Source organism: Bactrocera neohumeralis, chromosome 3 (genome assembly GCF_024586455.1).
Source record: "Bactrocera neohumeralis isolate Rockhampton chromosome 3, APGP_CSIRO_Bneo_wtdbg2-racon-allhic-juicebox.fasta_v2, whole genome shotgun sequence".
Classification (NCBI taxonomy): domain Eukaryota; kingdom Metazoa; phylum Arthropoda; class Insecta; order Diptera; family Tephritidae; genus Bactrocera; species Bactrocera neohumeralis.
In genome coordinates, this window is record NC_065920.1 from 38,947,125 (window position 1) to 38,962,041 (window position 14,917).

A 14,917-nucleotide genomic window follows, 5' to 3' on the forward strand; every position below is an offset into this window, starting at 1 on the left:
AAGCAAAATGCTAATACTTTCAATCATAAAGCCCGACTTTGGAAAAACCTAACCATGCCTCTAACTAGTATTTATATATCCCGTTAACACTTATCCACAGAGGACCAAAATTGGACTATTAATGTGAAGGGCTTTCAAAAGCAGAAAATAATACATAAGATGAGTTTCCTTTAATTTTTCATGCGTCACACTGGTATAGCCCCTTAAATAACAAAACGTCTTCTTGGGAAGGAGTTTTTTAACACTGTGAAAAAAGGAAAGTTCGAAATTGCTTATGGTATAGAGACTTAGTATTCTTCTAGAATCATAGTAATTCAATAAATTTTCGTTTAAAACATAGGAAAGTGGCTTCAAGCCAAACAAAGTAGAACGACTGTATTTATAGACACAGCAAACAGCAAATAAATTCTCAGGCGTTAGTTAGTTCTGAGATAGTTCTAAAACATACCAATCAATCGAACCATCTAGCAGTTTTAACGATTCGATCATTGCTAATCGAAAGTTACATCGATTATAAACCGATAAATCCTGAAACTTCGAGAGGAAATAATATTTATAACGCACTGCAAGCATTTAAAATGCAGTATAGCTAAGGCATCACGCCTTTTAGGAGGCGATTATTTATATGTTCTCTTGTTAAAAGCTTGAATGTCTTTTAGTCCAAGGCAAGGGATTAAAATTTATCCCAAAATCCTACAATGACCTAGAATAATTACTTATATTATCGTAAAATCAAAAATTTTTACACATATTTAAAAAACAATTACAATTCTCAACGCTATGTTTTCAGTTAGTTATAATTTATAACTTTATGAGACTATATGAAACCCCTAGATGTAATTTTAGAGTATCTGAGAACTGAGATTTTATTTCTTATGTAATTCAAATAAGTATTGCTTTGTTTCGACGTACACATATGTTTGTACCATAAATGACTATACTTGCGTCACAAAAAAATCACAAATAAATATTTCCCAACTATTGATACAAGTACGTTTAGTTCAAGTACACAATATAGGCACACACATACATACATATGTATATATGTTTATAAATATATCGAAAATATAGTCTAAATATCAGACTAGATGCGCACGAAATTACGCCAATGTTATATCGATTTAAGTGGAAAACATTATCATTATCAACAGTCCACAACACTAGCACTTATGGAATGCCCGTAATCGTACTTATATAATACTATATAAGTAGGTATGTATATACATACATACATAAATTTTTCCAAATATAAAAAGTTAGCATTGTGATAACAAAGTATTTGTGTTTATCAAAATAAGATTAGAATAAAATCAGGATATGATAAATTTCCGCGATAAAGTTTAGTTTACTCCACTTTTTCCATAATTATTTGTGAAATTTTGTTGCGATGATGTATTAGAAATATATACATACATATAGATATATGATACTGAAATAAAATTATATTTCGAAAATAGTCGAAAAAACGAAAACATCAAATTAAGTTTTACGTATAACTAATCAGTAATTAATGGTATGTTACCTTATTATATGAAAAATTTTCTTACTGATAAGCAGCCATAAACGCGTTTTAACCTACATAACCATTTAAGGAACTCGCTGTTCGAGATTTTATATTTGGTACATCCTATATTATCCCGCGCGAAGAAGACCACTTTCCGAATTCAGGTCGCACGTTTTGATAATGGGCAATAGAAATTCGGTAGGTACTTTAATATCTTTAGTGATTACAAATTTATTTGATTATTTTGACATTCGTCACACAGGCTGACAAGCCTTTGATCTGACTGAATGAGCCAAACATTCTAATCTTCAGGTTCCAATCTTAATTATAATACTGTGCAAAGAAAGGTCATAAGAGGCTATATTGGACAAAAAGATCCCAACAATACAGAATTTGTAAATTGAAATTGAGTAAGTTAGTTAACATCATTGGTATCTCAAAGAAAAGCGTGGGTTTCATGTCAGCTTTCTTCTTTACTCGTAACGTCGACTTATCTGATGTTGTCATGGTATATGCCTCTGCACTATATAGCAGGACTGGAATAATGAGTGACTTATACGAGTTTTGTTTTTGTTCGTCGAGAGAGGACTTATCTTCTCAATTGTCTACTTAGTCCGACGTAGCACTTGCTGGTAGAGATATTCTGCGTTGGATTTCGAGTCTGACGATGTTGTTGGTAGTAATACTGGTTCCAAGATAAACGAACTAAGTTTAAAGTCGTAGATACTAACTTCGAAGTTATGACTGTCAACAGTGACGTGAGAGTCTAGTCGCGACTTGTTTGATGACAGGAGATATTTCACCTTGCCCTCGTTCAACACCAGACCCATTTGCTTCGCTGCCTTATCCAATCTGGAAAATGCAGAACTAACGGCGCGGTTGTTAAGGCCAATGATATCAATATCATTGGCGTCCGCCAAAAGCTGTCCTCTCTTATAGAAGATGATACCTTCTCTGTTTAGTTCTGCAGCTCGAATTATTTTCTCCAAGAGTAGACTGAAGATGTCACACGAAAAGAAGTCGATTTGTCTGAAACCTCGCTTGGTATCGAACGGCTTGGAGAGGTTCTTCCCGATCCTGACGGAGCTTTTGGTGTTGCTCAATGGCAGTTTACACAGCCGTATTAGTTTTATGGGGATACCAAATTCAAATATAGCTTCATAAAGGCAACTCCTTTTCTTGCTATCAAAAGCACCTTTGAAATCGACGAAGAGGTGGTGCGTTTCGATTCTCTTTTTACGGGTCTTTTCCAAGATTTGACGCATGGTGAATATCTGGTCAGTTTTTGATTTTCCAGGTCTAAAGCCACACTGATAAGGTCGAATCAGTTTGTTGCTTCTGGGCTTCAATCTTTAATAATACGCTCTATAGAACCGATGTTGGGGAGGCTTATCCCACGGTAGTTGGCGCATATTATGGGATCTCACTTTTTGTGGATTGGGCACAGCCCACTTGAATTCCAATCATTGGGCATGCTTTCGTCCGACCATATTCTACAAAGATGCATGTTCCTTATCAGTTCTTCGCCGCCGTGTTTGAATAGCTTGGCCGACATTCCATTAACCATCGCTGCTTTGTTATTCTTCAGCCCGGTAATTTCTATTCGAACATCTTCATCTTTAAGCAATGGAACGTTTTCTTCATCGTCAGTGATTAGAGGATCGGGTTCACCTTCTCCTGATGTTATGCCTTCACTGCCATTCAGCAGTTTGAAGAAGTGTTCCCTCCATAATTTTAGTATGCTATGAGCATCGGTCACTAGATCACCTCTGGGGGTTCTACAAAAGTATGCTCAGGTCATCGAACCTTCTGTTAGTCCGCATCTTTTCGACCGTTAACTCTGTCGACCAGCTTGTCAGGCTTTTCATACTTACGCATTTCGGCCTTTCTCTTTTTTGGTCTACAAATGCGTCTCGCTTTTATCTCCAACTCTCGGTGTCTATCCAACCCCGCACGTGTTGTGGTCGATTGTAACGTTGCGAGGTAGGCAGTCTGTTTTCTCTCCGCTGCGCCATGGCACTCCTCATCGTACCGCTCGTTCTTTTTTCTTTCGTTTGCAACTGTACGGAAGGAGCTTGAAATGCCGTCCCACAGTTCCCTCATACCGAGTTGCTGATGAGTGCTCTCAGAGAGCAAGAGTGTAAGTCGAGTGGAGAATCGTTCGGCTGTCTGTTTTGATTGCATCTTCTCGACGTCGAACCTTCTTTGTGGTTGTTGACGTGCGTTTTTTGCACAGAGGCGACTGCGTATCTTGGCTGCAACAAGATAGTGGTCCGAGTCGATGTTAGGATCTCGGAGTGTACGCACCCCTAAAACACTGGAGACATGTCGTCCGTTTATCACAACATGATCGATTTAGTTGGTGTCTTTTCGATCCGGAGAGAGCCAGGTAGCTTGGTGAATTTTTCTATGCTGGAATCTAGTACTAAAGATAACCATATTTCGGGCTCCGGCGAAGTTGATCAGTCTCCACTTTGCCCACCCTGGCGTTAGAGTCACCAAGCACGGTTTTGACATCGTGGCGGGGGCAGCTCTCATAGATGCGCTCCAAGCGCTCATAGAACACATCTTTGATCGTGGGCGCAAATCAGCAATATGTTTAAGAACTTCGCTTTGATGCGTATTGTGGCTAGACGTTCATCCACCGGGGTGAATGCCAGGACTCGGCGACAATGTCTCTCTCCCACCACGAATCCCACACCGAACTTACTTTTATATGGCCACAAATCCCACAAGGGATTACTTGTCACAGTCCTTGTCCCGTCCATCGCACTTCTTGGACGGCGGTGATGTCAGCCTTTATTTTCACGAGGACATCAACCAGCTGGGTAGCGGCCCTTTCTCAATTAAGGGATCGGACCTTCCAGGTGCATGCCCTCAAATCTTAATCCTTGATGCGTTTGCCGTGGACGTCATCAAAAGGGAGGTCTCTCATCCTGTTGATTAGTTTTCATTGGGGGTGTTTTTTTACGTGGCGAGTCCCAAACCCAGCGCACAACCCTGCGGAGGGGATGGTTCGCCTTCTCACTTTAGCTCGCCTTCAAACGGATGTTCTTTGGCTACCCATAGGATACTTGGTCTAATACCGGAAGTCGTCAGCAGCTTGAACTTTATTTAAAAGAATCGTTTCTGGTCACTCCAAAGTGAACGGCACTCAGAGAACTTTCCTCACTTGCGTGAACTTCTACACAAGACACCATCCTCTATTGTGCGACTTCTTCAATATACTCCAGAGATGAATATAGAGGCTGTACAATCTTCAATAAGAGCCTCATCATTAGCCTCAACAACCGCGCCGTTAGTTCTGCTTTCTCCAAACGAAATATCTCCTGTCATTAAACCTGCAGGTGTCCCACTCGCTACTTGGTTCCCACGTTACTGTTGACTGTCATAACTTCGAAGTCGTAGATAATTTCGTCTATCTAGACAACAGCGTTAACACCAACAACAACGTCAGGCACGAAATCCAATGCAGAATAACTCTTGCCAGAAGGAGCTACTTCGGACTTAGTAGGCAATTGAGAAGTAAAGCCCTCTCTCGACGAACAAAATAAAACTCTACAAGTCACTCATCATCTCCGTCTTGCTATATGGTGCAAAGGCATGGACGATGACAACATCTAATGAGCCGGCGTTACGACGGTCCTTAGCGCATTGACAACGGTGAATATCCCAGTCGATGGAACGATCAGCTGTACGAGATATACGAAGGCATTGACATAGTTCAGCGAATTAAGAGACAGCGAATACGCTGGCTAGGTCATGTCGTACGAATGGTTGAAATCAGTTCAGCTCTGAGAGTATTCGACGCAGTAACCGCCGGGGGAAGCAGAGGAAGATGAAGATCTCCACTCCATTGCAAAGACCAGGTGGAGAAGGACGTGGCTACACTTGGAATCTTCACTTGGCGCCAAAAAGCGATAAAGAAGAACGACTAGCGACTTTACTCGGCTATAACCGTGAGAGCGGTGTCTATACCAGTAAAGAAGAAAAATTATTATTGTGTCCACGAACACAACTAGAATAAATAAGTCTGCTAATGAGCGATTAAATAAGGAATTCAAACAAACCCAATGACAGTTTTAATCTTGATTGTTAATGACAGTTTTAAAATTATTCTAAACTGTATACATATCCGTATAAACACATTACATATGGTTCAAGCAGCTCGCGACTTCCGGTCTTTGACCAAGTATCCTCTGGGTAGCCTAAGAACATCCGTTTGAAGGCGAGCTAATGTGAGAAGGCGAAACATCCCCTCCACAGGGTTGTGCGCTGGATTTGGAACCCCCCACTTAAAAAACAGTAAAAATGAAAAAGAACAACAAGCCTCGGATTATTGGTTCATTTTATTGCATTTACTTCCAATCCAAAGATACTTCAGAAATAATTATAATGCACAGCGCAAATTATGTACATACGAGGTGTGTTAAACACGTGTTTTCATATATTTATTCATTTGTCTAACTTAAAGTTAGCGACTTGGTTCATTCCCCAATCGATATTATGCACTTATTTATGTCAGCACTTCTTCGAATCGTCGAAATATTTCTCAAACTCGATTTTTTGGATAGCCTTTAGCTCTTTTATCTTGTAAAACGATTCCTCTTTAAGATTCTCTTTATTTTTGGAAAAAGATTAAGGTCTCACGAATATGGAGGCTGGTACATCGTTAGTTTGAGCTTTTAAAAACAAAGTAATAAAAGTTGAAAACAAAGTTTGAATACTGGACTTTCCAAACCCGAGAAATTTTTAATTTCAAATTTTCTGTTTATTTCTGAACATAACACGTATTATTACAATTTGTAGACATTGAGAACTATGTTGAGGTCATGATCCAGAACTTGATCCTTCAGAGCCGATGAACGTAAAAATAGAAATGAAGAAGAAAAAATGCTTAACCTCTTTATAGAATATTATAAGAAAATTACTAGCATGTTTATTAATAGAATAGAAGTAAACCGGAAAGGCCATATATGAGAAATTCACCTCGTCTTTTTTATAATGCTCAATCCTACCAATTTGTCGTGTTCTTAAAGCTTTTGACGGTCAAAGCTGTCTTTCCCAGAAGCCAACATAAGTCGAATGAATTCAACAAGTGGCTGCGAAAACAACAAGTGGGAGCTCAACATTAAGGGCAGCCCATAATGACTAATATGATTTCAATCCTGACAGATTCTCTTTCCGCTCAAATGAAGGAATGTCACTTTCAAAACAGTTGCCACTTGTTGGTTGCACAACAACAACAACTGTACATACATAAATGTCCGTCTATTGTGTAAACAAGTTGCACTGGCAGGGCAACTGACATCTGCATTCGTAATAGACCACAGTTGCAACCAATCTGGACCATGAAAGCCTCCTGGAGAGTGCGATGATGGTGGTGCGTGGTACAGGATGCGGATTTAAATGGCGACAGTGCCAAATACAAATTGACAGATAATATTTTTAAGTATTTGAAGAATAACAGCACTTGTGGCCTGCAGCCGTTGTCGGTTGTAGCATTTCAGCATTCGTAAGACTGCGCTTTTCGAGTGTTTACGATGTCGATGGCTGCACCCCGGGCGCTTGACGAAGGCCATTATGCAAATATTAGCAGATTTTATTGTTTTTTATGGCTTGTGGAGGGAGTTCACTCCGGTTGCTCTGCTGTTATTACATGGCGTAAGATAAAGAGACAAGCTGCAAGACATTTAAAAATACCCAACAAATTGTAGAAGGTGGGGGATGTACATAAATATGTAACCACAGCCACTGAAATTTTTACTTACAACCGATTTGCTGGTCGGTTTAGCTCGGCATTATTAAACCGATTCGACATACTTACATATGTACACAGTTGCGCACTCATTTGCAGTGTTTGCGCACACATTCGAACAAACTTACATATTCGTATACATACGTTCGTATTTAAATAAATGGGCATACTTATGCAATCACTATGAATAAAGCCAGCAAAACTCTTTCCTATTTTTACAGTTTTATACACTTGCAAACAGTTGCTACAGAGTATTATAGTTTTGTTCACCTAACGGTTGTAAAGTATGTATGTATCCCCTAAAACCAAACGAGATAGATATAGGGTAATATATGTATATATAAATGATCAGGATGACGAGAAAAGTTAAAATCCGGTAAACTATCTGTCTGTCCGTCCGTCCGTCCGTATGTGCAAGCTGTAACTTAAGTAAAAATTGAGATATCTTGATGAAACTTGGTAGGTTACTTAGCACAAAAAAATTGGAGTTCGTAGATGGGCTTAATCGGACCACTGCCACGCCCACATATCGCCAATAACAATAACCGAAAGCACACAAAGTACCATAACTAAGCACTAAATTAAGATATAAAGCTGTAAGGGACATTTGGGGGCAAACATTTTTGAAAAAGTGGGCGTGACCTCGCCCTCTAACAAGTTTAAATTACATACATATCTCCTAAAACACTTAAGCTACAACAACCAAATTTGCTGAGTACAAATCTTATAAGAACTTCTCCCGATAGTGTGAAAATAGATGAAATCGGAGCATAATCCCAGTCACTCCCCATTTAACGGTACTGTTAAAAAGTACTAAAAGCGCGATAAATCAATAAATAAATACGTCAGAGACATTTAATTTTACCACCGAGATTGTATGAGAAAGGCTTATAGGAGACGGTGCAAAAATTGGACGATGGGCGTGGCACCGCCCACTTTTTTGTGAAATCCCATATCTCGGGACCCGACTAACCGATTTCGACAAAACTTAGTACCTGGCATTCTTCTTATATTCTTATGTCACATTGTGAAAATGGACGAAATCGGACAACCACGCATACTTCCCATATATCAGATTTTTAATAAAGTGGAATTTAAAATTGTGCTATATCGTTCAGTTTCCAGTACACAAATCAAGAAACAATTAATATAACGGGATAAAACTTTGCACGAATAATATTTTTATAATGTGTCACTTTATGACCAAAAGTTGTTTAAATTCAAGAAAAACAGTTCAAGTCCCTAGGTACCGAATATTTAGACCCCGGTACTTATAGTTGACTTTTGATCGAAACTGTCGATCAATGTGTGATATATACTATAACTGAAATTAAGGAATAGTTCTTCTCTTCTAATGGTATGCCTGTATGTCAAAAATGGGTTGAATCAGACCATTACTTCTTAGCCCCCATATACCCAATATAAAAATTTTCGAACTTCGGAGTGACTTTGTACCGCATATATCCGCGAATATGTGTGTTATCCCAAGGAAAATAAGAGAGCGTGTTTTATTCATATCAGTGTATCTTTGCACCAAAAATAGATAAATTTGAGCGAAAAATTGGCCTAGTCCCTATTTAACTAATATCATGATTTTCGAACATACGGCTGACTCTACTCTCTTTGATTGATTTTACACCCTAAAGTATTTTCCTGGCTTTGAACCTTGCAAGTTGCAAGAGTATAAAATGTTCGGTCGCACCCGAACTTAGCGCTTTCTTACTTGTTGTTGTTTAAATTTATTTATGGCGCTGAAATGAATATTCAAATGTCTCCATCTAAAAATAACTGAATCTCTGGTTATACGGTAGATACGGCGATCTATAATGTGTGAATATACATACATACATATGTACATACTAATCCCGTCACAAGTTAGGTTATAAGTATAGGACGTACTTAAAAGGAAACTGTAATACATTTTTTACAAAGATGTAGAAAATGGTCACTTTCTGATTTCACACAAGCCAAAGGTTTTTTGAGTCTGTCCAAATTTTTTAAGAGTATTCGACAGGTCATGTTCTCTTACTCTGAACGCAAACTGTAGTCGTATGGATTCATGTTAGGGCTTCCAGCCGACCAATCATCTTCAGCTATGAAGAATATTGCTTTTAGGCCGCTGCTGCGTGATTTTTGTCCTGTGTGCTGAAGAAAAATTTTCTGAAAATCCAATGCTCTCCATGAAATTACTTAACTGATTTACCTTACCACGCCTTCTAAAACATCCTGCTTGCAAGGAAGTGAAGAAGGGTAACGCCTTTACAGGAGACACCCCAACAATCCATTACAACAACTGAATGGTGACAACGTTAGACCTTTGAAATAACTTTTTTTGCGCCTTTTGTAGTTTTTGTGTCAACTTTGTTGTTTCGCTGATTAAAATCTTCTTTAAGAGTTAACTTTTTTTCCTCTGTAAAAAGAATACTTTCATGGCCGTTTACCGCGCGCCACTGAAGAACCCGCGTCCATATGTAGAGCGCGTTGTCAGAAGAAGAACACGACGATTGCCATGTGGAGATCATTATGAATAAGTCTGGGCATTAATCTGGTGGTTATATCCATTTCCCTCAACATAATTCTCTGTTTTCTATTTCTGCCAATGTAGTGTTAGTGATTGGTATTCATTTATTATCTTATAAATAAATAAATTATATAAACAGTAATATTGAAAGTTGATCTCTTAATATAACATATCTTTTCACTGCTTTTTTTCCAATCGTGCTAAAAGAAAAATATAAAACCTCAAATAACGAGTTAACAAAAAATAATATCGTACTTTTTTTTATAAATAGGAGAAATTATTAAAGTGCGGAAAGTCAAAAATCGGAATTATTTGTATATGCTTCGAATGAATGAAGATGAGATGACTATCTACATCAGGGTGTCCGTTATTTCCCAAATTTATTTTTGAGTCTGCAGCGCCCTCAAAATTTTTAGTAAATGCCCTAAAAAAAATTATGAAACCCATATGAGCTCTTAATATTGTTAATAACCCGTGCCGCAACGACGATTTATTTCCCATTTAAATAACATGAGGTTTTCGTACTTTTTGCAATTAATTTTTTCTTTGCGAAACCAATTGATACATTGCTGGGGCACCGAATTACCACAATAAATATGGTATACTATACACATGATATATGTATAGTACAAATGGTATACTCATACACACAGACACCCACTTGTATTAATTACAGGTGTCAATCAGAAATTAACGCCTACAATATAATCATTTGAAATTGTAATGTAATCAAAGTTTCACATTCCCATTATCTCCAACGGTAAAAGAAAAAAGTATAATCGAATCAATGATAAAACAAAAATGGAAAAAAATTTCTAATCGAAACTTTAAATTTTTTCTTGCTTCGGAACGCATTTGCATATAAATTACCCTCCGACGCTTTCTTATCAGTTTAACAAGCTTTCTGGTAAAATGTTTACGCTACACAAGCTTCTCTTAGAGTGAATGGTCAATCAGCCGATTTGCATGCTATTTATGAATGTATGTAGGCGCTCTCGCGCTTACCTGATTTGAATCCATTTTCTTGACCTGAATATCGTAAAAGTTACATCAAAGAATGGTTTGATAAGGGAGAATGCGAAATGCATATTCTTAACATACACCCAGCCATAAGCAGGTAATTGTTATTGATGAATTCAATTTAAAAATTGCGTTTCTGTCATTAATCCTTATTACATAGCCAATAGTCATTGCAAACATAGAATATGCTTAAGTGTTTTAACCTAAAAATTCATCTCTTTATATATTGCATTTATATACATATACATATGTATATTAATTCAGTAGAAGAACATATCCGTTGAAAACTTCTTAACTTTTTCCCCTATTTTATCGCAACAATTAATATTCCCAACGCTTCTATTATGTTGAGAAACACACTTTTATCACAGTTTAAGCCAACAACCTGCCATGTGTAATATTATTATCCAAATAATTTTTTGCTTTCATATTTCATGATGCTACAGAGTAGAATAGTTTTCTTGAGTTAATGGTTGTTTGTATCACAGAAAACTAATCGAAGTAGATATACATAAGTATTTATATATATAAATGATCGAGGCGAGTTGAAATCCGGGTAACTATCTAAACTCAAATTTACCGCAGGTGATCGCAGAAGAGAGGAACTGTGAAGTTTTTAAAAAGGGGGAGTAGCTCTGCTTCCTAATATGTTGAATGCAGTAAAAACGTCTAAAGTTTTATCAAACAAACTTGCTGAGTATATTCCTTTCAGCATCTCCTCAAATGGTGTGAAAATGGATGAAAGCGAATAATAACCACTCCCATTAAGTAAATACAACAGAGGCATTGAATTCACATCATATATTGAATGGAGGAGCTTCATAGGGCACGTGACTAAATTAGGCGTGGTACAAACCATTTGTGATGGTACAGATTTTCGAACTTCCAGTTGACTTTATGCCACATACATACATGATGAAATTCAGAGATAATCTCTCTCCAATAACAGTGCATCATCGTGCCTTAATTAGATATAATCTGGTTAAAAGTTTCCCTAGCTTCTATTTAACTAAAACCAGCTTTAAACTTTGCACCTTATATTGGTCAATATGTGCAGGTGCATTAGTAAGGGTTAGCGCAATCTGTCCAGATTTTATCCTAGCAAGAGAACAGTGATTTCGATTCTAATTAAATTTTTAAATAAATTTTGAAATTTTGCTAACGTCATTTTCTCTTCAAGAAGCTGCTCATTTCTCGGAACTGCCGATATCGGACCACTATAACATATAGCTGTCATACAAACAGCGATCGGAATTAAGTTCTTGTATGGAAAACTTTCACATTTGACAATGTATCTTCACAAAAGTTGGCACAGATTATTTTCTAAAATAATAATGTATTATGTGAAGAAATTGTTCACATCGACTTACTATAGCATATAGCTGCCGTACAAACTGAACGATCGGAATCTAGTGCTGGTATGGAAAACTTTCTCATTTGACGTGGTATCTTCACGAAATTTGACATGGATGACTGCTTAAGCTAATAACATAATCTCCGAAAAAATTGTTCAGATCGGATTACTATAGCATATAGCTTCCATACAAACTGGACACATAGTTACTAAAAGAAATGCACCTGTGAAGGGTATATTAGCTTCGGTGCAGCCGAAGTTAACGTTTTTTCTTGTTTCTTATAATACCGATATATTTATTCAATGAAGAAACTAATCATTGTTAAGTTTATATCCGTTGAGTTAATTAGCTCGATTCCAAAATAAATATTACGAACTTTCCAAATATCGTAATGAAACTGAGTAAACCTGTAATATTTTTAATAAGAGACCAAACGTGATTTTCATCACTTTACGATTTCTTCGAATAATGAATGTGAAATTCCTTCACAATGTCTTTTAATACAAAATATTGTGACACTTGTATTTTCCCACCTTTGCTCTTTCGAAATTCCTAGAGTACAAAATGTTCGGTTAGACCCAAAATTAGAAATTTTTGCTGACGAGTGCAGAATATACCATACCAGATGCTCAAACACACAGACAGAGCTCTTGAAGTGTAACCCTGGATTTATATACTCTTGCAACCAGTTCTTCTTCTTTTTTACTGGCGTTGAAAACGCTTACGCGGTTATAGCCGAGTTAACAACAGCACGCCAGTCGTTTCTTCTTTTTGTAGTGTGACACCAATTGGAGATTCCAAGTGAAGCAAGGTTCTTCTCCACCTGATCTTTCCAACAGAGTGGATCTTCCTCTGCTTCCCCCGGCAATTGCTGCGTCGAATACTTTCAGAACTGGAGTTTCGTCCATTCGGACGACATGACCTGGCCAGCGTAGCTGTCTTTTAATTAGCTGAACTACATACATATGTTAATGTCGTCGTATATCTCATACAGCTCATCGTTCCATCGAATGCGATATTCGCCATAGCCAACGCGTAAAGGACCATAAATCGTTCGTAGAACAATTCTTCGAAAATTCGTAACGTCGACTCATCAGATGTTGTAATCGTCCATGCCTCATATAGCAGGACGGGAATAATGAGTGACTTATAGAGTCTACTCATTCCGAAGTAGCACCTTTTGGCAAGAGTTATTCTGCGTTGGATTTGGAATCTAACATTGTTGTTGGGGTTAATACTGGTTCCAGATAGACGCAATTATTTATGACTTCGAAGTTATGATGCCAACAGTAACGTGGGAGCCAAGTCGCCAGTGCGATGACTGTTTGTTTGATGACAGGACACCAGCAGCTACGACTCGAATTATTTTGTCCAGCAGAAGATTAAAGAAGTCACACGATAAGGAGTCGCATCGTCTGTAACCTCGTTTAGTATCGAACAGCTCGGAGGAGTCTTTCCCGATCCTGACGGAGCTTTTCAAACTAGTCTCTTGATAAATAGACAGTTACGGATCAACTCCAAATTTTGTTGAATCGTGCTTTCAGTCGGCGGCCATCAGATGTTAGGAAATGGATAAAGTATTTTTTATACGTATGTATGTATGTACTACGTTCTGTGTGTATATAAGTTTGGCATCTGTTTTCGGCTTTAACGATTGGAAGCAATTTGTTGTTGTTTGTCGGTAATTTTGCGGTCGACTCTTGATCAGCATGCAGAAAGTGGCGCATTGTTATTGACATCTGACGGACGCGAGCTGTTGGCTGACTTCCGTCGTCAAACGTCAGTGGGCCATTCGAGCGAGGCAGACACGCCCGCTGGATTTACTCGCTTTGCTGCCACTGTGAGGCCAAAAGTCAAGTGAATTTGTTATGCTGCTAACACAAGCAAATCCCATCCGCTGCATTGGTATTGTGCGATTATGATGGTTATTGTTATAATAACTGTATTTGTTCGTACGGCTTTTTTCGTTGTTTTTCTTTCTATTTTAAATTGTTCCACACTTAAGCGGCGTTATCAGAATTTCAATAACCGCAGGCTTTGCTGCCGCTTTCTTTTCACGCGCTCTGCCTTTTGACATTCTCCTCTGTATGTTTGCTTATGGTTATTTTTTTCGTTTTTGTTGTGCAGCTTAAGCCTTGATCGTAAATGATTAAAATACGAGTTAAGTACTTTGAAGCTTGTTAAGGATTCCAGGCAAGTGCGAACCCCAGTGGCGAGTGAAATAGATTGAATTAAACGTGCCGCAATTTTTTTTATGACAAGGATTTAAGACTTTCCTTTTTCACTGTACTTGTATTTGTCATAGCATCCTTGGCGCCTCTTATTTGAAGAATTCGTGTACAATAACAAACCTAAGACTGCCTAAGGATACATTATTAGCGAAATCTCCCCCGAAGATATGTGAACTTGGAGACAAATATTTTATGGATGTGAGTTGTCGATGAGGTCTGCTTGTTTGCACTTCAGTAAATTGTTGACATTAACAATCAGGGTAAAACTGAGCGAATTTCAATAAACACCTTAACCGTCTAGCACACATGTACATATGTATGTAAATAATGTGTGTGTTATGATATATGTACATATATATGTATATACTTCAGTGGGAATGTATTATGATGCATATGGTATATACATATGTATGATTAAAAGGTACTTTATTCGAAACGAAATTCATATTTTATTTATCAGAGAGTTTACCACCCATCAGGGAATGCAATGAAGAACCACCATTTTATCTTCTTCTACTTTACTGGCTT

General features: G+C 37.7%; 2 protein-coding genes across 3 annotated transcripts in view; one reads left to right on the forward strand and one right to left on the reverse strand.

The window, feature by feature from the left end:
- The window catches only part of LOC126753470 (uncharacterized), a 118,360-nt gene that overhangs the window by 41,986 nt on the left and 61,457 nt on the right, over nt 1-14,917 (forward strand). The window lies entirely within an intron of this gene.
- Nucleotides 1-14,917, reverse strand: part of LOC126753681 (piggyBac transposable element-derived protein 3-like) — a 28,678-nt gene that overhangs the window by 1,017 nt on the left and 12,744 nt on the right. Inside the window, exon 3 of the mRNA XM_050465358.1 lies at nt 9,292-9,407. Within this exon, the coding sequence (XP_050321315.1) occupies nt 9,292-9,407 (116 nt within the window). The remainder of the gene's footprint in view (nt 1-9,291; nt 9,408-14,917) is intronic.